The sequence below is a fragment of the Taeniopygia guttata genome, chromosome 1A, assembly GCF_048771995.1.
Source record: "Taeniopygia guttata chromosome 1A, bTaeGut7.mat, whole genome shotgun sequence".
In the NCBI taxonomy this organism is placed as follows: Eukaryota; Metazoa; Chordata; class Aves; order Passeriformes; family Estrildidae; genus Taeniopygia; species Taeniopygia guttata.
In genome coordinates this window covers 2,847,241-2,874,503 of record NC_133025.1, presented here as the reverse complement: position 1 = coordinate 2,874,503, position 27,263 = coordinate 2,847,241, and the positions used below count along the sequence as shown (strand labels likewise).

Sequence of the window (27,263 nt, the reverse complement as noted above, 5' to 3'; positions counted from 1 at the left end):
TGCTGTTGAAATATTTTGGAATCAAATTTCCAGTTGACCACCCTGTGGAGGCAGACCAGTGGTAAGGCCAGAAGCTGCAACTATTCCCTTCCCAATGCACATTCCCAGGTGGAAAACAAATATTTGAAGGACTGGAGGGAAGTCCTTTCATCCCTGCCTCCTTCTCATGCCGAGGTCATTCCCTGCTCTGAGTTTGTGAGCCCTAAAGGCTCCACACCAAGAAAACAGAGATTTTAAAGGGATGGTTTGGAGTAACCCAGCTCAGTTCCACTTTCAGACCTCTAAAACCAGGCACGTTTTAATCCAGAGTGCCTCAAGTCGGGTACAATCTACCACTGACTAATTACCCTCTTAAGAGTTTCCTTTTTGTCAAAGAAGTTAGTTTGATTTCAGGTTCTTCTGATTTACTCAACCACTTCTTAAACTCCCTGACTTTTTATCTCCTGACTCACTCTTTGAAGAAGTCTAGTGGTCTTGAAGGATGCCATCTCCAGCTGATGCTGACTACAGAAATAGCTCCAACCAGCACTGGAAGCCTTTGGATTTGGAAAAACTCCCTCAAAGCACAATCGCAGAACGGAGAGAAGGAATTCATTACCTCGGGGTAGAACTCAAATTATATTTTATTCATCCTTGATAGGTTTTTTCTTTCATCTCCCACAGCATCCAGGTGCCACTGCCTTGAGTCAGTGGAACTGACGCACAAAAATAAAAGCAGGGAAGAAGCTCTAACCATATTCCAAAACCTGCAGTCTCCCCTTGGGCTTCAGTTCAAGTTGTCAGACATCAGTGCAGATAACAACCCAGCACATGCTGGGGACAGGAATCCAGGGCTGTTTACAAGCAGCAGGAGGTGTTATGTACCTCGTTTGCAAACCCAGTTGTTTGGGAAAACTTCCAAGGAAATGCAGCACCTATTGCTGAAGATCACTGGGCACCAGGATTTAGCTCCAAAAAGTTGTAAAGTGAAATCAATACTGGAAAAAAACCAAAATGGAAATGGCAGCCTTTTGTTTATCCAGAGGGAAAAGAGAAAAAGAAAAAAAAAAGTGTTTTTTGCATAAGGAAATATCCTATTCTCCACTTAAATACCTGAGTTTGTCACTCAAATGTAGCATCTCCCAAGATAAAATCAACCACTTTGAGATGGAAAACATTATTTGTCCACAGAAAACACCCAGAGTGTTGCTAAAGCATCATTAGAGAATTACACCTTTGGGTCATGTTGGTACAAACTTGATTTCTAAATGGAACCTCCAACACTTGCTTCCCATTATCCAGGTCAATCCAGCAATCAGCCTCAATACATACTAAGAAACTTGGACACGGTACCAAAAGTAGGTCATAATTAAGCAAGGTAGCTCATAAGAGCCTTGCAGGTTGCCTAGAAACGACATTTGCTGAAGTGTTTAACCACATCTAAAAATAATTGTCCAGACAAATCACAGACCAATGGGAGAATTGTTGGGAAAAAAGCTGCCTTGTGCCGAGTAGGGGATGGAGCTCTTTGATCAGCCACACTCCTGTCACAATATGAGAAAAAATCATCCCCAGCAAAGGCAGTACAGGGATTTATAGCACAGTGTGGGGTGTCTGCAGCAGCAGAGGCCTTGTACAACCTGCAGGACACGGTATCAATTTTAGGCCATGCCTGGGAAGTCATCCAGAGGAAATCATTGCTGAAAGCTGGATGCAGAGCACAGGAATGATCTGTAGGATAAACCCGCCTTTGTATTTACAGAGCAGCAACCATTCCCCATCTGTGCAGTTCCCAAACCTGTCAATAACGCCAGGCAAGTGCAGAATGTTGGAAAGCAAAGCCCATCTCCTGGTGGATGACGAACAGGATGTGCTGTTTGCTTGTCCTGGGGGAAACCCTACAGAAAATGAAGACCCAACACGCTGCAGGAATAGATGTTTTGGTTGTATTCCCTGTGGAGCAGCTTTTCCAGGCAGTGACCCTTTGTGCAGCAGATGGAAGTACAGCCACAGGTCTTGGGAGTGTGGACAAAATGCTTGGAAAGGCCTCTGACTTCATATAAAATACCTGCAGAGCTTCAGTCAGCAGCCTGTCAATCCTCTGGCATCTCACTCAAAGCACAGAAGAGCCTCCATGGGAAGTTGCTGTGGGATAATTATAAATCCCTTGGGATCTGGGCAGTGTGGGGACTGTCACAGCAATGCTGAGAGCAGCAAACCACTTCAGGCCTGTGTGGAAAGACTCTGAAGCCTGTATGCTTCCCAGGGCTCACACACATCACCTCCCCTTCCTTCTTCCCCCTGCCACTTCTCAAGAGTTTCTCCTCAAAGGAAACAATGATGGCAAACACCTTCAACTCCCACCATTAACTGAGTTTCCATCTCTGCTGCAAGGCACTGAGGGAATAAAAGGCTAACATGGAGATTTCCACTTAGCAAAAGTGAAAGACAAAAAAGCCCTGGGGGCAGTTTCCAAAAGCAACAGTGATGCTGCCTCCTACCTCCACCCACAAAGCAGAGCCTGGTTGTGTCACTTTATGTCATTCTGGTGGAACCCTGGCTGCTGAGAATTCCAGACTTTCTGTGCTGCCAGGCACTGACCCCCAGGAGAACACTGCACTGACCTGAGGCTGTGGAGAAGCTTCCAAAATTGAACGACAGAACTGGGATTGTGGGTGGTGGAGTTTGAATAGAAGCGTAATATCACATGGGGGAAAACCTAGAGCTTGAAGTTGTAGAATACAGTCATATTTATAAAGCAAAATGGAGGTTTTGAGGCAGTGACTGGTCCTTCTTCTTCACCTCCTTCTCCATGGGTTTGGGTGGTATTTTGCAATTGGACAGAAAAGTTTGCATTGCAGGACACGGGTGATTACTTATTGCGCTAAAAGTGAAAATAATTTAGGTGTCATTTCTTAATTGGACAGTTTATCCTTAAAAGGCCTTGCAGAGATAGATACGAGGCCATTTTGTAGCTTATTAAAGTACTGTGAAACTCAGGGTTTGTGAGACTGTAACATAAATAAGAATTAATAAACATCTGAGTTCAAATACGAAATGCTCGCATTTAATCCTGACCCTGACCCAGGCTGAAAAAGAAGATAAACAATTGACATAATTCCATAGCTGAAACTCACCTTTCCACCCAGTTCTTGTAGCTGGGGATGTCCTTGGCGTAGAGGAGCTTGTTGGAGGGGGAGTCTTTGCCCAGCCGGTGCTCGGAGGTGGAACAGGAGTCCATGAAGGTCTGAGCCACCACGGACAGGCAGGCGTCCGTGATGCTGTTTTTGTGGATGTCGAAGACGAACTGTGGGTTCTTGATCATGTTAACCCAGAACCGCAAGGGGAGGCTGCAGGAGGGGTGGCAGAGGGGACACAGTCAGGGCACAGCTCACAGGAGACATCACAGCAGCAGATGGCGGGTGGGGATCAAAAATCGTGCTGTGGATATGAAGGTTTTGGGATAAACTTTGCTACGCAATGAATTCCTCCCTAAAAGTCTAGGGACGGTAGAAACGTCACCTTTCGTCCCTGTAATCCTTACTTGGCAGATGTTTTGAGTCAATACAATCTTGTGGAATGTGAAAAATGCATATTTTATGATTGGCTTTTCTCAAATATTAAAATGAATATTATATGTGTAATGTTAGAAAGCTATGCTGTATTAATTCTCTTAAGCAGTGTGTTAAATAGAATTCTAGGTTATACCACAATGTTAAATTGCAAACTATGTATATGTTTGTTTTTTTTTTTAAAGAAATGGCATACTTGCTTTGAGATAACAGTCACAGAACACCTAAATCTTCCAGAGAAGGGGAATTTATGGTTTTCTTATCAGAAGAAGCTAATTTCTTCAGGCCTTGCTCAGGCTCAAAGATGCCATGGGGATTAAAAGAAGGAGCTGACATATACCAGACAGAGGTTCTTGTTTTAAATAGAATGTATGCATAACCATGAAGTATGTATGAATATGCAACAGTGTATGGTTTTTAAGGGTTATTCCTTTGTTCACAGAACATGGTTTTGGCATCTCAGTGTCCAAAAATATCTGGATACCTGTAATTCTTTGCTTTTTATTGTTTTGTAATTATCCTAACCCTAAATTTTTATTACTCTACTTGTATTACTATTTTTATAACCATTTCATTATTATCAAACTTTTAAAAATTCTAAAAACAAGTCATTGGCATTTTTCACATTGAAGGTGCCCATAAATTAATGGGAGTAAAATTTAGGTGATGACAAACGCTCTGAATCTCTCTGTGTTAAGTTGCAATGGAAAGTTGACCCTGTTGGTTGCTCCGTCAGATGAAGACAGGCATTGAAACCTCAAAAATTATTATGGTATGGGTTATAAAGTGCTGGAACAGGCTGCCCAGAGAAGTTGTGGCTACCCCTGGATCCCTGGAAATATCCAAAAACAGCTTAGACAGGGCTTGCAGCAACTTGGGAGAGTGGAAGGTGTCCCTGACATAGCAGGGGGTGGCACTGGATGAGTTTAAGGTCCCTTCCAACCCAAGTCATTCTGGGATTTGTCATTGAGGGACTTGGCTTTTTAGCCCTCACAGCAATCTCACAGGAATAGAGGTAGGTAGAGCTCCCAGGTGGAGACTGGGAATGCTCATGGCACACCCTGTAGAACATCATGTCTTGTCACTCTCCACTGCTCCAGCCCAAGCCTTCACATGATCCCAGTACCCTGAGCAGGAAGCAGTTGCTACATGACAGGGAAAGCCCCGTTGCCTCAAGGAAAGGAAAAAAAAAGGAACTGGGAAACAAGTATCACAGCCTTTGATATGAAAATATATCTGCCCTAACCAAGGAAATGCTATTCCAGTTGCAATCCAAAGCTCTTTTCCCCCTTTTTCTCCAAAGAGCAGCTCATTTGTATGAGATGCCCTGAGGTACTTTGTATGAGATACCTCCAGCCTTTGCCTCGAGCCTTTTGTCAGGGCAGATGCACTGCAGTGCTCATGGCCCAGGAGCTGGGATGTGTCACTGAGCACAGAGCCCAGCCCCTGTCTCTCTCTCAGGCAGATTGCTAAGTCTGCCTTCACTCTCTGTACTTTCAGTTTAGCAAATTCTCCTGATATTCAGGATAAACTCCCCAGTTCCTCCCATTTGCTCATTGCATTCACAACTCTAAAAAACTCGTCTCCAAGCCTGATTTTGGGTAACAACCTTCCTGACAGAGGGTTGACACCGTGTTTTCCTAAACCTCTGTGTGTTCTCCTGAGCACCAAAATCACAGAACAAATGTAAGGAAAGCCCCACATAGGGAATCCAGTCAGCCAAGCTCAGGAGAAGAGGGAGATGCTGGAAAACACCAAGTTATAGAGTGCTTTGGGTGGGAAGAGACCTTAAAGATTATCCAGTTCTACACCCTTGGTGTAGGGACACCTTCCATATCCCAGGTTGCTCCAAGCCCCATCCAACCTGAACTAGAACAGTCCAGGGATGGGACAGCCACAACTTTTCTGGACAGCCTGTCCCAGGGCCTCGGGGAAGAATAAATAAAAAATGGCAATGAGACACAATGGAGTAGTGGGAATTTCGGCTGGGAATGGAGAATCATCACTCTGGGGATGAGGTGGATGAGTGAACCTTGCAGAAGTCCTTGTGCAGGTGTTTGGATGGCACACACAGCCATGGTGAGGAGCAGAGTGTGTGTTTGTGTGCCTGGGTGTGGAGAGGGGATAGGGGACAATGTCCCTGGCTGGGAATAATGAAGCCCTGTGATGTGACTTTGAGTTAATTTGATCTGATTGAGCAGATTTCTTCACACTGCCCCTTTTCCCACAAACACACACACTCTGCCTTCCCCCCTCCCCCCTTAAATAAACCTCCTGCTCATTTAGGCTGAGTGGCTGCAATCAGCCTTAGATTAGTGCCGCAGATAATGTTAATAATATGCTAATGTTTCATTAGTTGAAAGCCTCTTTGGTGCATGGGGTTTCTTTTTTTATGTCACCGGCGCTGTGACGATCTGCCAACTGCATGGCTGGGAAAAGGAAAAAATGCATGAGCTGGGAGCCCCACGGCTCTCCTCTGCTGCTCCTTTTATAGTCCCTGTGTTTGCACAGGAGAAGGGGAGGGAGTCATTCCCCAGGGAGCTCTTTCTGATGAGGAGACTCAGCAGAAAGGAGGTTTTTCTCCAATGATCCTGGCTTTTCCTGCTGTCCCATTGCAGGGATGAGGAGCTGGAGCAGGGGGCTGATGTCACACTTTGCCACTGATGTCACACTTTGTTACTCAGTCCAAAGAAGACTCACATCCAGCTCCAGACTCTAGAAATACTTTGTACCATTGGAGATGCTCTCCTGGCCTCCAGCTCCCACCCAGGAGGGTACAAATCTCCTGTGGGGGCTCCACATCCTCTGAGGATGTCTCAAATACCTTAAAATTCTCAGCTGGCCTGAGATACCTCTGTGTGGGCAAACAAATAGAACTGGGAATTAAAACACCCAGTGCAGACGAAGCCAGTGGTGTTGAATCCTCTCCCATTCCTCCCTAGATGTTCCTATGTGATCCTGGGCACTGCAGCAATTAAAAAACTTCATTTTTCCTCATCAAATCCCTGACAAATCCTGCCATCTGCACATAATACAGGGCAAACTGGGACTTGTTCAGCAAAAGTGCTAATCCTTTGCATTTTGGGATCTTCTGACTTCTCTGTTGACTTGGCAAGACTGAGCCTCATCCTTTGAGCCCCACACCAGGGTCCTCAGCTCCCCCAGCAGCCAGATCCCAAACACACTTCCCTTTACTCTCCTTCCAGCCCAGTAGCCGTGCTGGGCTGTACTGGGCCGTGTCACTCACTCACCAGTTGCTCTTCCAGGTGTGCCGCACGTGGGGGTCGTGGATGTTGTGCTTGTCTGCCTGCTCATCCAGGAAATCAAACATGTACTTGATGGCCAGGGGGAGGGCACTGCCACGGTGGGCAGTGCTGAAGATGGTCTCAAAGAGGTCATCCACGAATTTCTGGAGGGTGCCCTGGTGGGAGAAGGAAGGAAGAAAGGAAGAATATGAGGTAACAAGTGGGCAGAGGATGTTGAATTTTGGTGCCCCACTGAAAACAGGGCATGTCTGTGGATAAACAGAGGTGTGATTGAAAAGTGGGGGCCATCCAATAGTTAAATGTGACACGACCTGGAATTTCAAGACAAATGTTTTTAAACAGGAATGTTTATCATCACAAGAACCATTACACCTCATTTCCACACAGATTCCTCTCTCTGCATCCCATCCTCAATGCTTTAGTGCATCCATGAGACAAAACCCAGCCATTTTCCAGGCTGGCTTTCACCCAGTCCTCTTTTAAACTGGGAAGTGAAGTCTGTAGAAGGCTGTAGAGCACAGCAGAAAGTGTCATGGAGACAAAAAAGGGAGAAGAGAACCTGGAGAGGTGGGTGGGTAATGTGTGACCAGTGTCCTAAATAACACCAACTTCATTCCAAAGAGGCCTCCTCATCTTTTATTCCTTACTGCTAGGAGAATCCCAGAACCAGGGCTTGGAGAGTCACTCTTTGAGGACAGTAGACTTTTAGCAGGGAGAAGAGCTGGAATATCTGAGGGTCACCAGGCTTGGAGAAGGGAATAGCTGAGGAGTTCTAGGCTGGGTTTGGGGATGGAACCAGGCAGGGCACGTTTCCTCTGTCACCAGAGCTTCACAGGCATTTATACGTGGACAAACAGCTGCTAAAATAACCAAAAATCAACTGAATCGCCAACAAGCATTCCCTGATATGAAAAAATTCCTTTCCTGCAAGATAAAACTCTGCCCTTTCTCCAAAGACCTAGGGAAGAAATGTCTCCCTTCTAGAAATAAAACCTCAGGTTCCACCAGAGTGGCTCAAGTTTACCTACAGCTAACAAACACTTAATTAGAAAGCTGGTGTCTCTGGCTGATTCACCACTTGATTTATTCTTGAGGAAGCAAAAGAGAGGCACCTTTTGTTTGTGTGAACTCCTGTGGGGTGAACAAAGCCCTGCAGCACCTGTCTGACTCAGAAAGGGCTCCGGAGGGGAAATCCTCTTGGTCTGACATGGAAGAGCTGCCCTCAGGTTCAGTTCCTGCAGGGAATTAGTTCTCTACATGCTCACCCCCACAAACGCCACAAACACCTCTGAGGCTTTTAGGGAAGAGGCTCTTGGGTATCAGAGGTCAGGGATTTACCAGAATAAAAATTATTGTCAGTTTAACAAAGTATTCCTGGGGATTGTATTACAGCAACTGCTCTCTCTTTCCCTCCCTTAAACAGTCACAATGAGAAAAGAAAATTGCTTGGCCCAAGAGGGGAAACAATAAAACCCCAACCTTGCTAACTCCTTCTGTTTCTGAGAAGGTTTTGCAGCTGCTTTCCTGTCAACTCCACAAAATAACCCAAAAAACAAACAAAGAAACAAAACGCCCAACAAAACCACAAAAAAAAAAAAAACAAACCCACAAGAACAAACCAACAAAAAAAAAAAACCAACCCAAGTGCTGAGTTTGTGACCCAGAACAGAAAGCAAAAGCAGCTCAGTGGTGGGTTAGGGGCTGCATCCCCAGACAACATAAATCAGCAGCAGTCCAATGCTTGCTGGTCTACACCAGCTGGTGCCTGAGCCCTGGGGAGCAAGACTTTCCTTTTTCAACATTTTTCACACGTTGTGTGATCCATAAAAGCCTCCTGATGCCAGGGAATGGGGCATGGACCAGGGGCTAAAGACAAAGCTGCCTTTCCTCCAAATCCTCTGCAGCTCAGCCAGCCTGAGTGAGGCTGCAGGGAGAGCCAGACATCAGAGGCAAAATGAGCTGAGGAACAAATGAGCAGGTAAATTTGAAAAGTAGGACTTAAACTAGTGATGGAAATGTGTCTGATGGGCAAACTCAGGCAGCATTTGCGTGAATGCATAGAATTGTGTTTGTGCCTATTAATACCCTGACAAAAAATGAAAAAGTTATGGATGTGTTTGGAGACTCAGGTCAGGATGTTCCTGCTCTGCCTCCACTTGATTTAATCTGTATTTTCTCTCTGTGCATGCTGAGTTTTCATGTCTCACTGTAAGGTCAATGTAACCCTCTCCAAGTCATCAGCACAGAGTCTTTTATTGGCTCAGAGAAAATGTGGAGGAGGATTTGTACCACAAAACTCAGGATTTTGTGGTATAGGAGCCATTTCAGACTGCGAGGCCTGACACATCTTTGGAACCTGCTCTGAGCACCCGCCCTGGCTCTTCACTAACTCAATTTTGGTACAAATTACAAACCAGTGTAATCAACAACTCCAGCACCTCCTGCTGTGCTTTTTCCACCAATCTCCTCCTTGCTTTTCCACTGTCTCTTTTTGACTCTGCTTTCAAAGCTCAAGCTCCTCTCCCCCATGCTCAGAACTCTCCCTTTGCTCTATTTTCCTTCTGGTCTTCTCTTTTTACCCAACTCTGGCATCCTTTGAGTGGCCTCTCATTTCTTGCCGGCAAGAAATTCCACCGCACTCTCAAACCCCGCTGTCCCCCGCCCTCACCACGTACCTTGGTGGCCAGTAACCTGGTCAGGTAGATCTCAGAAACCATCTTGCTGCCTCGGTCACCCTCTTTCTGGTCTCCATGCTCATGGTTCTTGACCAGGTGCCACATCTTGACGCCGCTCTCCAGGTCAGGGGTGATCATGGGGGTGCGCGAGCGGAGGCTGTCGGGGCTGCCCGTGTAGCGGATCATGTTTTCTGCAGAGACACAGAACCAGGGGTCCCCTTGTGTCTCAGCAGCTCTTGGGATTGGGGTTTTCAGGAATTCTGCTGGTGACGCGCCACCAAATGCATTTTTCAAAGCGTTGTCTGCGTGGTTGGCTCAGCAAGGGCAAGCGAAGTGACCGAGCCAGGTATGATGTCAATGTCTACACTACTAAATTCAGTGAGGTTCAAACACTGATTTCCAGCTGTCAATAACCTTTACCTCTTATCATGTTCCCTGGCAAGTGGCACTGTCAGTATCAGAAACTTCCCAGGGCCGGTTCAGGGGGTAGCACAGGTTCCTTTTGGTAACCAGTTTCTTATGGGACTGGTTTTCCCATATTTTATCCATGCCATACCATGCTGCTTAACATAAAAATGTTGATGTCTCTAATGTGATCTCTTATGTAGCTCCTCATCCCCAGATTTAGAAGGAGCTGCCTTCCCTCCCTCCCTTGGCATCAAAGCAAACAAACAATTCCTGCCCAGCCATCGTCCTTACTCCCTGCTCCAAAATTGTGTTTTGACAGAAATCAGCCAGACCCCCAGGTGGACATCCACAAATTTCCTCTCCAAGAATTCTTTTAGCCTCCAAATTTTACCTCTCTTTGCCTCTGAGTGACAGCACAAGGCATTCCCCTCTCCCTGACCTTCCAGCAATGTTGCCTTTTCCAACCATAATTATCAGAAGTGTTGCACCTTTCTGTAGCAAGATCTGAATCAGCCTCATTAATGCATTACCAATCTCTACATATTAATTATCAGATGGAATATCCTTTTTCTCTCTGGATGCTGTTTTCTTAATTGCAATTAACAATCACTTTTTGACCCACCACATCTTCTCCTCCCCCTGCCTCCTTCCCTATTCCCCCCTCCTAAAAAATCAAATGGCAAAAGAATTAAAGAAATCCAACAGAAATTAACCCCCCTCAAGTCTTCCTTTCCAAAGGTCACTGTGTCTTTCAGTAATTGCAACAACATGGCAAAGAGGATGAATATTAATAAGGCCTCATGGATCATTTATGTCCTTGGAGAAAGTGGAAGGGGGCACCTCTGGACATTGAGTAACTGCACTTTCCCTTAAGATAAAGAGAGTAAGGAGGATTGGAGATGCTTCCATAAATTAAAAATATGAATAAAGTGATATGACAGCAGCATTCATGTTGGAGGGGGGTTTGCCACACTCTGGTTGTGCATCAGGGATGTTTTGCTTTGCTGTCCAGCATCACCTTAGTGAGGCACGGACTGGATGCAGTTCTAGTGCAGGGAGGAAGGTGTGGAGGGGGTGGGTGACGCTCAGGAGGTCCCTGTTTGGCCCTGCAGAGGAGTTCCCACCTGGTGTCCCTTCCACAGCTGTGTCACTCTCAGCTGCCTCATGGGGACAGTGGGAACAGCAGCCCACTGCTTTGAGATCTGCTGATAAAGACCTCAAACTCTAAGAGTGGCATTTGGTGATCTAAGAGGGAGGCAGTTAATTACACAAACTCTTCCTCTCATTAATGAAAGAAGAACTTCTCAAGAGCAACCCAACCACTTGGATCAACAGTTTGAATGAGATGCCAGAGTTTTTAGATGGCTAAATCCTCCCCTCCTGTCTCATTTCACCAACTAATCATCTGCCCATCAGTCTCCCTGAGGTGCTTAGGGTCTGGTGACCACTGTGACATTTGGGATCTCTTCCCAGTGCTCTCCCAGTCCATCCCAGCACACAAACCCTTACCATACTTGCTGGCTGACGTCCGGGACACCGTGGAGTTGTTGACTGCATTGTAGGCAGTGACTTGCTTGGAGACCAAAGCTACCACAGATCCATCTGGGACCTGCATTAAAGAAAAGGACTGGGTCAATAAACTTCTGCAAAGTGGCTGAGGACCATGCCCAGGGCAGCATGAGCTGCAAATCAGTGTCTTTGTAGGCAGGGCACGGTTTGCCCTCAAAGCTTTGATTTCTTTCTTCGTTGAGTTGGTCTAGTAATAAACAGGGACAAAATCTTCTGTTACACATCCAGAATCCTGTGCTTGGACAAAGGGACAGCTGGGGACAAACAGATTCTGCTCCATCCAGGCCCTGATTCAAAGGCCAGTGACGACAATGTGAGTCACCGAGTCATTTAGGTTGGAAAAGGCCTTTAGGATCATGGAGTTCAACCATTAACTCACCCCCACTGTGTTCACCACTAAGCCATGTCCCTAAGGGCCACATCCAGAGGTCTTTCAAACACTTTCAGGGGTGGTTTTTGCATTAACCTCAGCAAATCTGACAATAGGTTCATCCCAGGGAAGCTCTTAGGCAGAGCAGGAGCATGAGAATAACAAAATCATCTTCAAACAGGCTTGGCTGTCCCATTAGGATGATAAAACCAATGTGAAATGTTCTATTCCTTCCTCCTGGATTGCAGGCAATATATGGGTGCCCAGTTCAAAAATTCCTGTCTACAATTTTCCACTATAATCCTGTCAGCCTCTCACCCTCCCCTGTGACAAAAGCACTGCTGGGTTGAAGGGACAGCCACAACTTCTTTCTCTTTGTGTTGTCAGAGGGTCTAGGGTGTGGAAAAGCAGCAGGTTGGGAGTGGCTGATGTCCAGGATGTCGTGGTACAATGTTTGGAGGGACCACAGGACTTTTTTGAAGGAGCCAGACTTTCCATTTCTACAAGGCCCATCATGTGTGTCCCACATCAGAAATGTTAACAAGGCACGGCTCAAAAGAGCCATATCAGGAACATCTGTGATAAATAAGATCAGAAATGTTAACAAGGCACGGCTCAAAAGAGCCATATCAGGAACATCTGTGATAAATAAGACATCATAAAGAGGAGATGGGTAAAAAAAATCCCTTCTAACGACATCTAACTCTTGTCTGTGTAATAATAATAATAATAATTAGCACTTTCATCTTCAAAGCACTGCAGAGGCTAATTAAATAGCCCCTCAGCTATCACGGAAGGCAATTATTGGCTCTTTGTAGTTTTAGCCCCACACCACAGATGGGGAAACTGAGGCAAAGGCAATCTCAGTGTCTGTCCCAGCATGATCCGTGTCAGCCTTCAGGACAGGCAGGAAAATGATGTTTCCTGAGGACCTGGCCCAGCTCATCATACAGCTGGGAGCTCATTGCCTGAAGCAAAAAAAACCATGGAAAAAGCACAGAGAGGGAAGAAAATTATGCCTGGTTTGTTGATGAAAAAAAGCAGGAAACGTCCTTGCTCTGTCTGGGGAAAAAAAAAATAAAAATCAAAATCAGCCAGCAATGCTTCAGTCAATCTGAAGGAAAAGTTTTGTTTCCTTTTCAAATTATTGCCTGCTGCCTCAGCTCAGCTCTTAAGTGACAAGAGAAAATAATCTTGTTATGAAACAGAGGGTGCTGAGGTGTGATGGAGGAAATGACAAAATCGTCAGCATTGGATTAAATTTAATGAGGTCTTTTTTTATGGGTGGTTTTTTTCAAGAAGACTTTGACCAAAACTTCACTTTTTTCATTAAATCTACCACTTGTGTCAGAATTTTCAGACATCTCTAACCCTCTATTATGAATTTCCAGGTCACGCAGGGAAGAAGGGAAGCAGAGCAGGTCACCTGGACCAGGTTAAGGATCAAAAAGAAAAGATTCTTGTAATAACAACTCCACTGCTCCATGGTCTCCAGCCATGCTGTTTTCCACCTCCCTTTTCCAGTCACCAAGCCTCCCTCTTTCCATTTTTCTCTCTTCCACCCTCCTGAACTCTGCTGGCATTAAAAGGCTGTAGATACATTGGAAAAAGGGGCATGGAGGACCTTTCATTTGTTTAGATGAGAAATGTTAACTCATGCTGTCCTCCTCTCCTCTTCACCACCTCCACTCTCCAAGGCTGTCCTTTGAGAGGGAAAGAAGATTTATTTTCTACCCTTGGCTTCTTCTCTAGCATTGGTCAGGATAACTGGGACAAGGACAGGAGGGATGTGCTCAGCATGGGGGTTCTTCCCAGTTACTGCCCACTCAACCATTCTTTACCTCTGCATTTTAGCATAATTAAAAATCACAGCATTATTAAGGTTGGAAAAGACCTTTAAGATCATCAAGCCCAACTGTTCACCCAGCACTGCTAAAGCCATCACTAACCCACATCCCCAAGTGCCACATCCACAAATTTTTGAACACTTCCAAGAGTACTGATTCCACCGCTGTAGGAATATGCCCTTTGTTGACAGAGTAAACAAGTCACCCTTTGTCTCCTTATAAAGGACAAAAGCCCAGAAGTTTCTCTTCTCAATTTGGTTAAAAGGCACCTCATAGGACCTTGGGGACTTCACCTCACACTTAAGGATGGATCATTGCATAGAAGCTAAAAAGTCCTGCCTAAGCAATTCACTAGAAAAGAAAAGAACAAAATAAGTAAATCTCTTTTGTGAAGTTTTTTAGCAGGAGCAAGAACCTCTTGCCCTGGCTCGGTTTTTATCTTTAAAGACCTTATTTATTTTGCCTTTTATTAAAACTTTTTTGTTTCCAACACTATCACAAGAGCCATCCTGCTACTGTTATGCCACCTGAGGTAGCTGAGCTATCGAGGGTATGATGTTTGTCTATGAGAGCTTATGAGACCTGGCTCGAATAGACAAAACATTACACCATTCCCTGGGCAAGAAAATAATATTTTGCTTTTTGTTTTGCCACAAAGAAGACCTAACTCCTACCCACCCTCTCCCACAGATACCTGGTAGTGTGCCAGCGTGTTGAGTCTCTTCCAGTCATTCTCTATCTTGGTGGTGATGTCTTCATCCTGAAGGATCATCCTCGCCCCGCTCGCCTGCCGCCACTCTGCAAGGAGAAATGAATAAATGAGACAGGTGTTGCCTTTTCCCCAACCTGGAAATGAAACTTGAGACAATTTTAGCAATATTTAGTTATAAAATTTTATATAAAATTAAATATAAAATCTATATATTTTATATAAAATTTTATATTTTAAGAGTGGATCTTTATTTGAAGGCCTTCCGGGGCGGTTGTGGAAAAATGTCCACAAAAGTATAACCCTCCCAGGGGTTAGTATGATTTTATAGGTTTTAGGAAATTAGCATAATTGATAAAATTATAATAATTGAACAATTAGCATAATTGATAAAAAGCACCAATTAGGAGGACAAGTGGTGATGCAGTTCACCCCCAGGCCAAACCCCTTCTCTGGAGCTCTCCTTGGCACTGGCTGTGCTTTGTCCATGGGAATGTAACTCAAAGAGTTGTTCTCAGCCTTGGTTCCCAGGAATAACCAAGATAACATTGAGATCCTGCATCTTTTGAGGCTTGGAAGTCTGGAATTTATTTTGTCTTTCTGCCTAGGGAAAGGCCATGGAAAATGACTGGGAAAACTAGCCACTAATACAATAGGCTACAGAGCTACGAATAGATGTGTGAATTTATAGAATTCACAGAATTACTGGGTTGAGATAGACCTTCAAGAGCATTGAGTCCAGCCCAGCCCCAGCAGCTCACCTCACCCAGTGCCACATCCAGGCTTTTCAAACACACCCAGGGCTGGTGACTCCACCACCTCCCCGGGCAGCCATCCCAGAACTTTATCACCTTTCTGGAAAAGCTTTTTCCTGCTATCCCACCTGAATTTCCCTGGGCACAGCGTGAGGCTGTGTGCTCTGGTTCTGTCAGTGCTGCCTGGAGACAGAGCCCGAGCCCAGCTGGACACAGGCACCTTTCAGGAGCTGTGGGGAGCGATGAGTGAATAATACAGGGAACATAGAAAAAAAAAAAAAAAAAGAAAAATCAAATGGCATCACAGGGACAGAGCCCTGGCACTCCCTGTGCCCAGAATCCACACCTGTGTGGGCACATCACTCATCACCTCTGCACCCTGATTATTCACAGTGCTTAACTCTTAATTTACTCACAGCTCTGCTCATGCTCCAACACGGCTCTTCCCAAGACCAGCCTGCCCTTGCCTGTGTTTGCCTTCCCCATGGGACATTGTTCCAGGGACAGAAATCCTGGTCCTCTCTCCTTTGGCAGCACAGACAGAGCCTTCAGCAGTGCCTGAGATCCGTGTCCCTGCCAGGACCCAGCCCAGAGAGGGCTGCTCTGGGCACAGCAGAGTCTGGCTGGGCACAGAACCTGTGCTGGGCTCAGCTCATGCCCATTGGTGCTCCCAAAATGCTTTAGCATCTCAAATCCACTGATGGGCACCAGGAAACCCTTGGGTACAGGCATAGTGATGTCCACACATTTTTGCTTTTTATATATTTTTCATCTGTTTGTAGCTCTGTAGACTACTACTCCATAGTTACATAGCTCCTAGGATTTTTCCTGCCCTTTCTCTTAGATTTTAAAATAATAAGCTAAGCTTCTAACACATTTCTGCAATACTATTTAGTCTTATTTTCAAGAAGAGGATCTACAAAAAGAACATTTTGTTTTCTAGTCAGAATCTGAGAAGACACAAGAAGAAATAGGTCAAAGAAGCCCTGGATCAACTTCACTGGGGTAGAATCCAGGGGGAGAATTCTGTAACCAACTGCTCTTCTAATTTATGTTAACCAATTTCTAATTTATGTTAACTAATTTATAAACCAATGTTTGTTAGATATGATAATTTGATAAACTTATGAAACTTGTAAAAAGGCAATACCAGGTGTACCCATGATCACTGGGACTCCTGGAAGCTTCCAGATAAAGTTCTGCTTTTTATTTTAGTATTTTAACACCATTGCAAGAGCTTTTCTCTTTTGCTATTAGGCAACAAGAGCAGAGGCACAACTGGGGGGGAAATCCAGGGACAGATCCAACTTCTGCTCCATGGAGGATGTAAATTTGACAAGTTTTCAGCACCTGTGTGCAGAAGGGCTCCTGCTTCTGCCACTTCTCCAGCCTCTGCCCTAGAATGATGAATACCTGCAGCACTGGAGCACCCCACATTTCCCAGTGTGCCATTTTTTGCTCAAATCTTGAAGAACACTCCATAAAATGACAGAATCATTAAGGTTAGAAAAGACTTCTGAGGTCTTGGAGTCTTGAGGAGAATTGCTACAGCTTTCCCTACAGAGGACTCACAACTTGCCTCAAGCAAGGAAAACATAAATGTGACCAAAAGGAGAGAAATTCTTCCTGTGCCTTCATCAAGCTGGACCATTCAAAGCTCTCCTCTTGGCTGTCACATTTCAGTCACAGTGACCCAACCAAATACAGCTTAGCCAGAGTCACAGCAAAACTTCCATTCATTTGCAGGAGTTAATTAAAATGAACTCTTGGATATGGAGACTTCACCTGCCACCCTTGCTTGTTTTTCCCAATATAAAAATGCAAGGACCGTTGCAAATTTCTTTTGGTTTCAGCACTTTTCTTATCACATAATTAAAATGCAATGGGTAAAGCTGCACTTGCCTTTATTATTCATTTAAATTAGCAGCAAGAGGTCAGCAACTGTGTTTATTGCTGGGTGTTACTTTGGCTGGAGATACTCAGGGTGAGCAGAGGTTGTGTTGGCTGAGCACTGATCCTGAACTGCCCTTCAGCTCCTCAGGTCCTCACCTGCTGTGGTGGTTTTGTATGGAAAGGGTGTAAAGCTTCTAGCTACTAGAGAATTGTGCACACTATTGTGAAAAACAAATATTAAAGATGAAAACTTTCAGCAGATTACTCACAGGTGGTACAGGTACCACCTATAAGTAAGCACAAGACCAAAGAATAAGCATAACCATAAACAATATTTCTCATAATTGTGAGACTACCATCAAACAAGCCAAACAAATGAAACTCCTATAAAAAGTCCAAATATAAGTACAGAAAATTCTGACAAATTAAATGCATCACACTACCCCAAACACAACAAAGCAAACACTGTGTACTCATAATAATAAAAACCACCACTAAATAATTCGAGACCTACCCTACACCTCATGCTATGGCCTGTAACACCATCTAAGGTCTTAGAAAACAAGTCTTTTAAAAACATAATACCCCTAAAAAAATTGAATCAAACAACAAAACTCATTTCAAAAGCAACCTTATCAACACCTAAACTAAGGACCATTGAGTGTACCACAACTACCATAGACCAAATACAAACAAAGCAAATAAATACAATAAACTAATAAAAATCACTGCACCTACATCACCCTTGTGGAGTCAGAGGATGATGCTCTCTGCTCATTCCCACCTGGAACAGATCCCTGCCATCTAACTGGTCCCAGACACGGCTCAGAAGAGCAAAAAATGCTGAAGTTTGGGCTGGGATGGGAAATGGTTCTCCTAGAAAGTGCCTCACTCAAGGCCAATGCCAGTTCTGCTGTCACAGAGTGTTTCTTGTGTGCCCTCCTCACGGGGGCATGGGGACAGGGTCACTCTGACCTCCCTCCTGTGGGAATCCAGGGCTTCCCTCAGGCTGCCCTGGAAGGTCTGGGACCCTGGCAGGGGTCAGGAACCCCCTGGACAGAGCCCCCAGAGACACTGTCTGTGATCTCTGTCCATGGAAAAGAGTTTTCAATCTTACAGGATGAATTACCAGCTCTGAGTGTTTGATATAAGGAATAATTAAGTGTGGCACGGGTGCAAAAGTAAAATTTTAGGATTCTAGATTAGGGGTCCAAAGGGGACAAGATGGAGGAAATTGGGTGTGTCTTGTCCTTTTTCTCCTTCTTCATGCCCTCCATGTTTCACTGTGGTGTTGGCATTTTTCTGTTGGTTTAGGCTGGGGACACACTGTCCAACGTAGGTGACAGATATTGGCACGTTATTGTAAATCCAGCACAGGTAGTTTGTGGTATTTAATGTTTGTAACATCCCACTGAGGGCAGAGCCCCACACGCTGCCCTGCAGGACAGAGCTGCGGCAGGGCAGCAGAACATGTTAGAGATAAACAGAATAAACAACTTTGAAAACAACACAGATGAATTATGGCTTCTTCTTTGGCAATGGGGCTGAAAGGCAGAGACTTTCTACAATCTCGGAATCATCAATACCACAGATTCTGACACCTCCTTCATGGCTCTGCATGTTCCTGTGCTCCTTTCCTGCCCTGGCTCACCTTTGGAGGGACACACACTCGTGTTTTGGGAGGGATGCACAGGTTCTTGGTGTTGCACTGGGCTCTGAATTGAGGGTGAGCACAGCTTTCCTCATTCTGGGCTTTATCTGTATTCCAGGGCTGGACAAGGTGCTCAGAGCAGATTTCCCTCGGATCCAAGGACATCCTGAGATGTTTCCTCAAGCCTTTTTTGCAGAGACTCAGGGGATTCCTGAACCCTTTCCCTGACCATCCTGCAGGGCTGTGTGAGGAAGAGTCAGGGCCAGCCTGACTGCACAAGACAAGGAGGAAAAGCTTCAGGGCAGGCTTAGAGTCCCCAGTTTCAGTTTTGGAGCCTGATTTCACTACCCAAAGACACACCACTTCACCTCTGGTACGTCACTGAGCACCTGAGCAATGACAGGGACAGGACCCCCAGCTGTCCCCAACTCTTCCTGGCCTCGCTGCTCCCCTTCTCCATGAGCTCAGGGGGTCACAAACAGACCTGCAAGGAAATGGGATGGGAAAAGGTGACCCTGCCATCCATCTTCACAGCATTAAGTGAGCCCTGTCAGCTCTGTCCTCGCTGGCAGCACCCTGACCCCTCTCTGCTCGGATCTGAGTGCTCCTCTGAGCCAGCACAAAGGACAGACACACTCCAATCCAATTTGTTACACTTCCACCTTCCAGAGAGAGGGAGGAGAGGGGGAGGGAGGTAAAAATCCCATTAACTTTATCAAGCCTTCCAATCAGGAGCGGTGGTAAATGCAAACTCAGGAGACAGCTGCTGTGAAGCCTTTATATTTCATTCAGCAGATAGTGTATCTTTTTATTGCATGCAGGAATTACTTCTTTGCTTCTTCTTTTCTTTTTTTTTTTTCTTTTTTTTTTTTTTTTTAAGGAATAACCTTTCTGTTCAACTTAACTGGGGAAAAAAGGAAATTCCAGGGGCCTTTGACAATGAGGTACTCCTTTGAGCTGCAGCAATGCCTGGCTAGGGAGTGATTCTGTGAGGACAGGGAAGATGGGGAGATGTCACCCTGCACCTCAAATCCTATAGAAAATGTTACACCTTCCTCGTGCCTTCCATCTGATCCAGGTCTAGGAAGAGAGGAGAAACTCAGCTCTGTTTCTGGGGTGGAGGAAGGGGTGGGAATAAAAGTTTATCTCAGAACATGGAGCTGAAAAACGACAGAGAAATATTTTATCCTGTATGGAGTGAATTATGGAATCACAGACTGGTTTGGAAGGGATCTTGAAGACCAGCCAGTGTTTGACATGGGTAGGGACACCTTCCACTATCCCAGGCTGCTCCAAAACCTGTCCAACTTGGCCTTGGACACTTCCAGGGATTCAGGGACAGCCACAGCTTCTCTGGGCACCCTGTGGCAGGGCCTCATCATCTTCAGAGTAAAGAATTTCTTTCTTAAAATCTAATCTAAAACTCCCTTTCTTTTAGTATTAAACCATTTTCCCATGTCCTGACATCTCAGGCCCTTGCCCAAAGTCCCTCTCCAGCTCTCTTGGAGCCCCTTTAGGCTCTGGAAGTTGCTCTAAAGTCTCTATGGAGTCTCCTCTTCTCCAGGCTGGGCACCCCCAGCTCTCCCAGCCTGTCTTCAGGAAAGATAAATGCAATCTCTCTCTCTTACCTTATATATAAAAAAAGTTAGATCCAGTTTAAATGTTTCCAGTTGAAATGAACCCCCCATCCCAGCACTGCAGGGCTGGTGAGGCAGTGAAATCTCACCTGACTCGGTCCACAATGAACCTGAGACAGCATCACTGAGAGAAAGCCAAGCAGCAGCTCCCTCCTTCCACCTCTGACCTCAGCACTCCCTTCCAAAAAAGCATCCAGAACCCAGGGAAGAGCAAACACCTCAGCATGAAGCCACAATTCCTGTTTTGTGACCCTCACACCTGAATGTTTTCCCAAAGATGGGGTGTTTAATGTGTGGGAGAGATCTTTTAAAAATGATAATAACAAAAATCACCACCGTGGAAAGAAGTCTTTACTCAGAGGGCTGCAATTTGGGGGTTTGGACTAAAACTTAACCTCAGGGTGTCCAAAATAAAGGCTTTCAGCTGACAACCCCCTCCAGGAGTTGCCTGGGCAACTGCCAAACGTTGTGACATTTGCCACACACACGAGTCCCTCTGCCTGCAGCTACCCTGCATTTAACAGCTCAAAACAACTCATTAGCTTGTTTGCTTTCTGCCATGTGAGCAACCTGACCTGAGCGTGGACAGAAAGCCCAGAAAACGGTGATGGGGAGCAGGAAATGATGCTGCTGTTGGAAAGCCACGGGTTTCAAGGCCAGATTGCAGCCATCTGCTCTGCTCCAGCCCTGAGCTCAGGGCAGGCTGATCCTGAGAGCTCTGTGATGGTTCCTGAGGGCCAGCAGTGCTTGCTGTGCTCCCCTTGCTGCCTTCAGTGTCCCTGAAGGATGCCAGGTGCCAACAAGCATCATTTCCTTGTGGAAAAGCCGGGATGGAGCTGTGGCTGGGTGTGTGGACCCTCTTGTTCCTATTTCACCCTTCTCCCACCTTTTTATCTGCATTGCTGCTATTTTCTACTAGGTAAGGAGGTTTTATTTATATTTTAATTGTTTTTTCCCCCACAGCTGCCTCATCAGTGCTCCTGGCCAGAGCTGCCCATTAGCCAGTCTGTTGTCACTGTGGCCAAGCTGGTTCTCTGAAGGGAGCACATGCTCATACCAACATTCTGGAACTTTCTGCTCCTCAGCACCACTTAGGAGGACATGGAATCATAGACTGGGTTGGATGGGAAGGGATCTGAAAGTTCCAAGCCTTTCTATGGACAGCTTCCACCAGAGCAGGTTGCTTCAAGCCCTGCCCAGTCTGGTCTTGAAGAGGTCAATATTTCTTAAAACAGCAGCATTTCTGGATGGAGAATTGTCAGACCCCAGCTGGGACCCTGTACACACACACTTCTGGTTCCCAGAACTGCAGTGGAATCCAGTTAATCCCCGGGTTTACAATATGCAGGTTAAATTCCTGCATCTTGTTATGGACACATCCTTCCTCTTCACAGCAGAAGGAACAATTCCCAGTCACACCACTCTGAGATCTGCAGGAATTGGTCCCTGTGGCCAACATGGGGCACCAAACGGGCCAGGAGATGGGGCTGTGAACTCAATTCTTCTGGTGTGCTGTGCCCTGGCACCCTGCCCTGCTTTCCCTCATGCCCACCCCACCTCTCAGCACTCCCCTGCCGACTCACAGCAGCTCCAGAGCCATCGTGGCTCCTTTCTGGATGATCTACGTGATCTGTTCTTTACTGCTGCTGGTTTTGGCAGCTTCTTTCGTTATTCTAGCTGCCTTTGATGGGCAATTTCTGTCAGGAACTCCTCCTTCCCCTACACATACACACACTCAGACACTTAACTTCAATCCCTGACCTGTCATTCCTGCCTTCATTATTGCTGTGAATCGTTTCTTGGCCTCGGTCCATTCCTTCTCCTTTTGGTTCCTCTACAGCTCAGCTGGTTTTATAGACTCCATCATTTTCCAGCACAGTCTCTTTCACTGAAGGTCACTGAGAGCAAATTCTGGCAGATTCAGCCACAATGGAGTCCCCAGCCCTCCACCAGACACCTCAGCAATGGCCTGAGCAGATTTTTCTACAATTTTTCACATCCTCCAGATTTTTCTACATTTTTTCATACTCTCCAGGTGTGGTACCACTCCTGACTGTAGACTCCAAATTTAGACACCCACTCCTCCCATCATCCTCACTCCAGCTATCCTTTTTCCAGGGGTCTTTGGCAAGAGAGCAAGAACAGTCCCACTCCTGCTTTTTCCAGACCCAAAGCCAGGGACCTCATAAATCGGGAAAGTTGGACAGGACAGAATGCACATCCAACTGATATGATTAATGCAGCGTTCTCCCCTTTATTAGTGAGGAGATGGCAGTTTTTATACACTTCCATATATTTTACAGTTTACAAAGGCACTCTGATTGGCAAGCTAACATTGTTTACCTTTGCCTTAAGGTGATCAGGCTTTTCACACTGCAGCTCTATTCTAATTCACACTTGGATAGCTCATTACTTTGTAGTTACCTTAACATAATTTCTAACTGCACCACAACTAAATTCTCACTGCACCAAAGGCTTCCAGGCCCCACCAAGGCCGCTTATCAGGGCCTGGTCTGAGGGGTAGCTCAATGCTCACTCTGAAGCTCTACCCTAATTCACACTCTGATAGCTCATTACTTTGTAGTTACCTTAACATAATTTCTAACTGCACCACAACTGAATTCTCACTGCACCAAAGGCTTCCAGGCCCCACCAAGGCCACTTACCAGGGGCCTGGTCTGAGGGGTAGCTCAATTCTCGCTCCAGACATAAATCATGCCCTCTCTCTCTCTCTGAAATTCTGTAACACAGACCTTCGTCCAGGATGAATTCTGTGGGCAAAAAAGCACAGCAGTGCTCTTTTTAAGGCCAAAGATTTCCTAAGCCAGGAGCATAAACATCACCAAAATGTCATCTCTGCCCTGTCACTGTGACTTCTCTGCCTTGCAGGGGGTGTGGAGAGGGGTCCCTGCCCCAGCAGAGTGTTTGGATGGAGCCTGTCCATCCCCCAGCTCCCCTCTCCCCCCCTGGCCAGGAGCAATCTCCTACCCAGGTCCATGTCAGCAGCTTTGGGCCGGTGGGAGCAGGGCACGTTCTTGAAGATGGCATCGAGGATCTTCTCCTTGACCTGGGTGATGGTGTCGCAGTTGAGGATCTTCACCGGGATCTCAGGGCTGTTCATGTTGTCGGGGTTCACACAGCTCAGCACCTGAGGGAGAGGCACCACACATTTCACAGGGCACTGGAACCCCTGGCTGCCCCTCCTTGTGGGGTCTGCATCCTACAAGAGGGGTCTAGGGTGCAAAAAATGGGTACCAAGGGTGATCCCACCTTCACATGGGCATAGAGATGTGTTTTCACCCGGGGGTGTCTTCATTGTATTTAACTATGGAGTCACAGAAAGGTTTGGGTTGGAAGGGGCCTCAATGATCACCTCATTCCACCCCCTGCCATGGGCGGGGACATCTTCCACTATCCCAGGCTGCTCCAAGCCCCATCCAACCTGGCCTTGGGCACTTCTCAGGATCCAGGGGCAGCCACAGCTTCTCTGGGCACCCTGTGCCAGGGCCTGCCCACCCTCACACTAAAGAATTTCAATTTCCTTCTTAACAACAGAAAACCCATGAATACCAGCTGAGATTCTGGTGCTTTCAGTAAAAAATGTTCATTGAGATGTCAAGGTGACCTAATTCAGAGTGTCCTCCTTGCCTTGCCACCTGGTTTTGATAATCCCAGTGAAAAGCTTTGCATTTGTCCATCTGCACAGCCATGGAACTGAGCAGACCCTTCTCAAAAGAATGCTATTAATCTGAAATGCAGGGCTTCTTAAGAAATTAAACACAAACCCACATCAACAACCTTTGCTTTCACATGCAGAAGAAGAAAATCAACCCAACTGGAGAGGCCTCTCTTTTCTCAGAAGGAAAATTTAATTTTCTCTGCTCTGTCCAGGAGTAAATGCAAAGCATGTGGTGTGGGGGGGGATACCCTAAACACGGAGTATTTAACAGCAATATCCCTGCTAACCCTTGGCTGTGTTTATGTTGTTCATTCTGCTCATTTCTGGTTGCACAAGTGTGAAGTCTATAAAATTTTATAAACTCAGCACACCTTTGCACTTAAAAGGGGTGTTCAGTGATGCTCCAGGTTGTACATGGTCATTAAATGTTCCTGTGGAACTTTTACAAGTACAGATATGCTGGTTTTGATGCCTTAGACAAATTTTAATTTGACTTAAATTCCCTTCTGCAGCATGCAAGAGTTGCTGGACTGTCCATCACTTTCCATCTTCACCTCCTAAAATGCAGAGGGAGCTCAAAAATGGGGTGAAATCCTGTCAGCCTAATTACACACTGCCTCACCAGACTCCCTTTGGTGATGTTGTGCTCAGCCAAGAGGGACTTGTGAAGATATTGCTTACAAAGAGCTCTGTGATCTTGCTGGATGAAAGGGGAGATGTAAATAGGAGATATTGATTAGATCATAATGCTATTATTTGTATGTCACTTTCAGAAATATTGAAAAAGCATCAATTCAGGTCATAATAACAGCACAGATTTACAGTTCTGGGGCATCTTTCATCTCAAAGGATCACAGAATTGTACACAAAACTGTGGAAATTAGTCCAGTGTTGAAGGATATTAATTGGTGTTGCCCACTGCAACTCTCCTGGGTTATGCCCATTCCCAGCCCACAGAAACTTCTTCCCCTGCAAACTTCTTGGGTGCATCCAGAAAATCCCACCTGATTGCTGAGAGCCTGCACTGGTGTTTAGTTTATGGTTGGACTTAATGATCTTAAAGATATCTTCCAGTCTAAATTATTCCTGTAGGGAAATGGAGCAGTGATGACAGCCTGGGACAGCTCTTTGGGGTCACAGCTGGTTCTGGGGACCAAGTTACTCTTGAAGTTACTCTTCAGGTTTCTCTCTCTGTGGTCTGAGCTCAGCTAAAATGGGTTGGTGCCAGTCAGGGCAAACTCTGTGGTGGGATAAATCTCTGATACAAACAGCTGGATTTTGGGTCAGTTCCCCACAGAAGGCACTTGGTGTTGTTCAAAATGATCTAAGCTGTCCTGCCAGGCCAGCATGTGGTGCAGAAGACCCCAAAATCTCCTGCAGGTGCTGACTGTGCCCCCAGGCCAGTAGGCAGCAACCGTGGTTATTTGATCTGGGTTTTCCTTGAATTTCACAGGGTGCCAAGGTGTCAGGAAAACTCTGCTTGAGTGAACCACACTCATTCACACCCTGACCACAGTAATCCTTGCTTCCCTCTGGGAGTCCAGCACATCCCTCTGGCTGCCCTGGCTGTCTCCAGACCTTGGCAGGAGGCTTGGACACCTTGGCACGAAGTCAAAAACACCTGTGGCTTCCATTTTAGCCCATGGAAAAAGTTGCCAACTCTGTATGAGGAATTACAAGCCACAAGGGTTTGAGTAGGGTGATATTTGAATTAACACCGGGTGAAAAAGTAGAATTTGGGGTTTTTAGAATGGGATTGAAGGGGACAAAGTGGAGGGTTTTGGGCATGTCCTGACCTTCTCCTTCTCCTTGTCCTCCATGTCTTAGTGTGATGGTGACACTTTTCTATTGGTTTAAGGTAGAGACACACTGTCTAACATAGATGATGGGTATTGGCACATTATTGTAAATATAGTACACGTAGTTTTTGGTATACAATATGAACACTGCCCTAGAGGGCAGACAGAATGCCATGGCCTCCTTGCTAGCCAGAGCTCAGCAGGTCAGAGAAAGAATGTTATAGATAAGAGAAAATAAACAACGTTGAGAAGCTGATCCTAGGCATTTCAGATTCCTTCTTTGGCTGCACAGGCTGGGAAACAAGGACTTTTACAATATTGGGGTCACCTCGACAGCTGGACCCCAAGACTTCCCTCTTTTCCAGCTCAGCTGGAAGTGGAGTAGGGAAGGCTCCTTTAAAGGGCTGTTCTGGTGTTCCAAGCACAGATGGGGCAGTTGGTGACCCCTGAAAACCCCTAAACACTTCTATGTTCATTACGACTGTCAAGGGTCTCTCTCCAACATTTTAGGGAATTCAAACCCCAGTTATGGATGCCAACCCTATTCCCAGAGCACAGTGGCTTTGGCATATATTCCCCAGGCTTTACATCATCTTTCCAGTGGAGTTTTCCAGCTGTTCTCATGTGGAACATGAAACTTTTCTCCATGCTCAAGCCAGAAACAAATCCCAGTGTTGACAATCTTTGATGTCAGCTGGTGGGGAAGAGACCCCATGATGTCTTGTGCTCCTACAGCACTGGTCACTCTGAGGGAAGTTGGATCTCCCAAATGCAGTGCTCCTGCTCCATTGCTCACCACCTTCATTTGGGCTTCAGGTTCACTCAAGGTTGTGACTATTTGGGCATTGAGAGGACACCAGCACTGTTCTGTCACTCACTGAGGTTTGTGTCCCATCAGGATATGGGGTCAGCATGGATGGGAATGGGAGTGGGAGCACATGGAAAAGTTATCTCCAAGCCCTGCTCTCCCACTGACTCTGTGTGGCCTTGGGACATCTTGTTTCTCTGGATTTGTGTTTATTGACCTTTTACTCTATCCTTGGGTAGTTTTTTTTTTTTTTTTTTTTTTTATCTGCCAGCTCTTCCAGCCATGAGCTGTCTCTGAGTGTCTGTAGACATGCAAAGCTTGGCTCAGCTAAGCCCTGATTTCCACTACACATTAGTGGCATTTAAATAATAAAGGCACAGTTTGTGATTACTCCCACGGTGACCCTGGTTCTGAGTTTGTGTGTTTTTTTCCGAGACCAGGACATCTCTGCAGTTCCTGTCCCAGGACAGAAATCCTTCTCTCGCCTCTGTTTTAGGCTGGACAACTTCATACAGTGAGGTTTGGTGGAGAAAAAGGAGAAAGGCCCCAAAAATGCCAAGCATAAGAAAGCATTCTGAGAATTAATTGTAGAATGCTTTGAGTTGGAAAGGCCTGAAAGATGATCTAATTCCACACCCCTGCCATG

The 27,263-nt window shown here is 45.9% G+C and overlaps 1 protein-coding gene across 2 annotated transcripts in view; it reads right to left on the bottom strand.

The window, feature by feature from the left end:
* PLXNA4 (plexin A4) overlaps positions 1–27,263 on the bottom strand; it is a 467,181-nt gene that overhangs the window by 12,864 nt on the left and 427,054 nt on the right. For both annotated transcript variants that reach the window (XM_072918513.1, XM_030289996.4), the window contains exons 25-30: positions 23,320–23,479; positions 14,381–14,484; positions 11,410–11,509; positions 9,493–9,683; positions 6,803–6,972; positions 3,117–3,329 (exon numbers count right to left, since the gene is read on the bottom strand). In XM_072918513.1, coding sequence (XP_072774614.1) covers positions 3,117–3,329; positions 6,803–6,972; positions 9,493–9,683; positions 11,410–11,509; positions 14,381–14,484; positions 23,320–23,479 — 938 coding nt within the window. The remainder of the gene's footprint in view (positions 1–3,116; positions 3,330–6,802; positions 6,973–9,492; positions 9,684–11,409; positions 11,510–14,380; positions 14,485–23,319; positions 23,480–27,263) is intronic.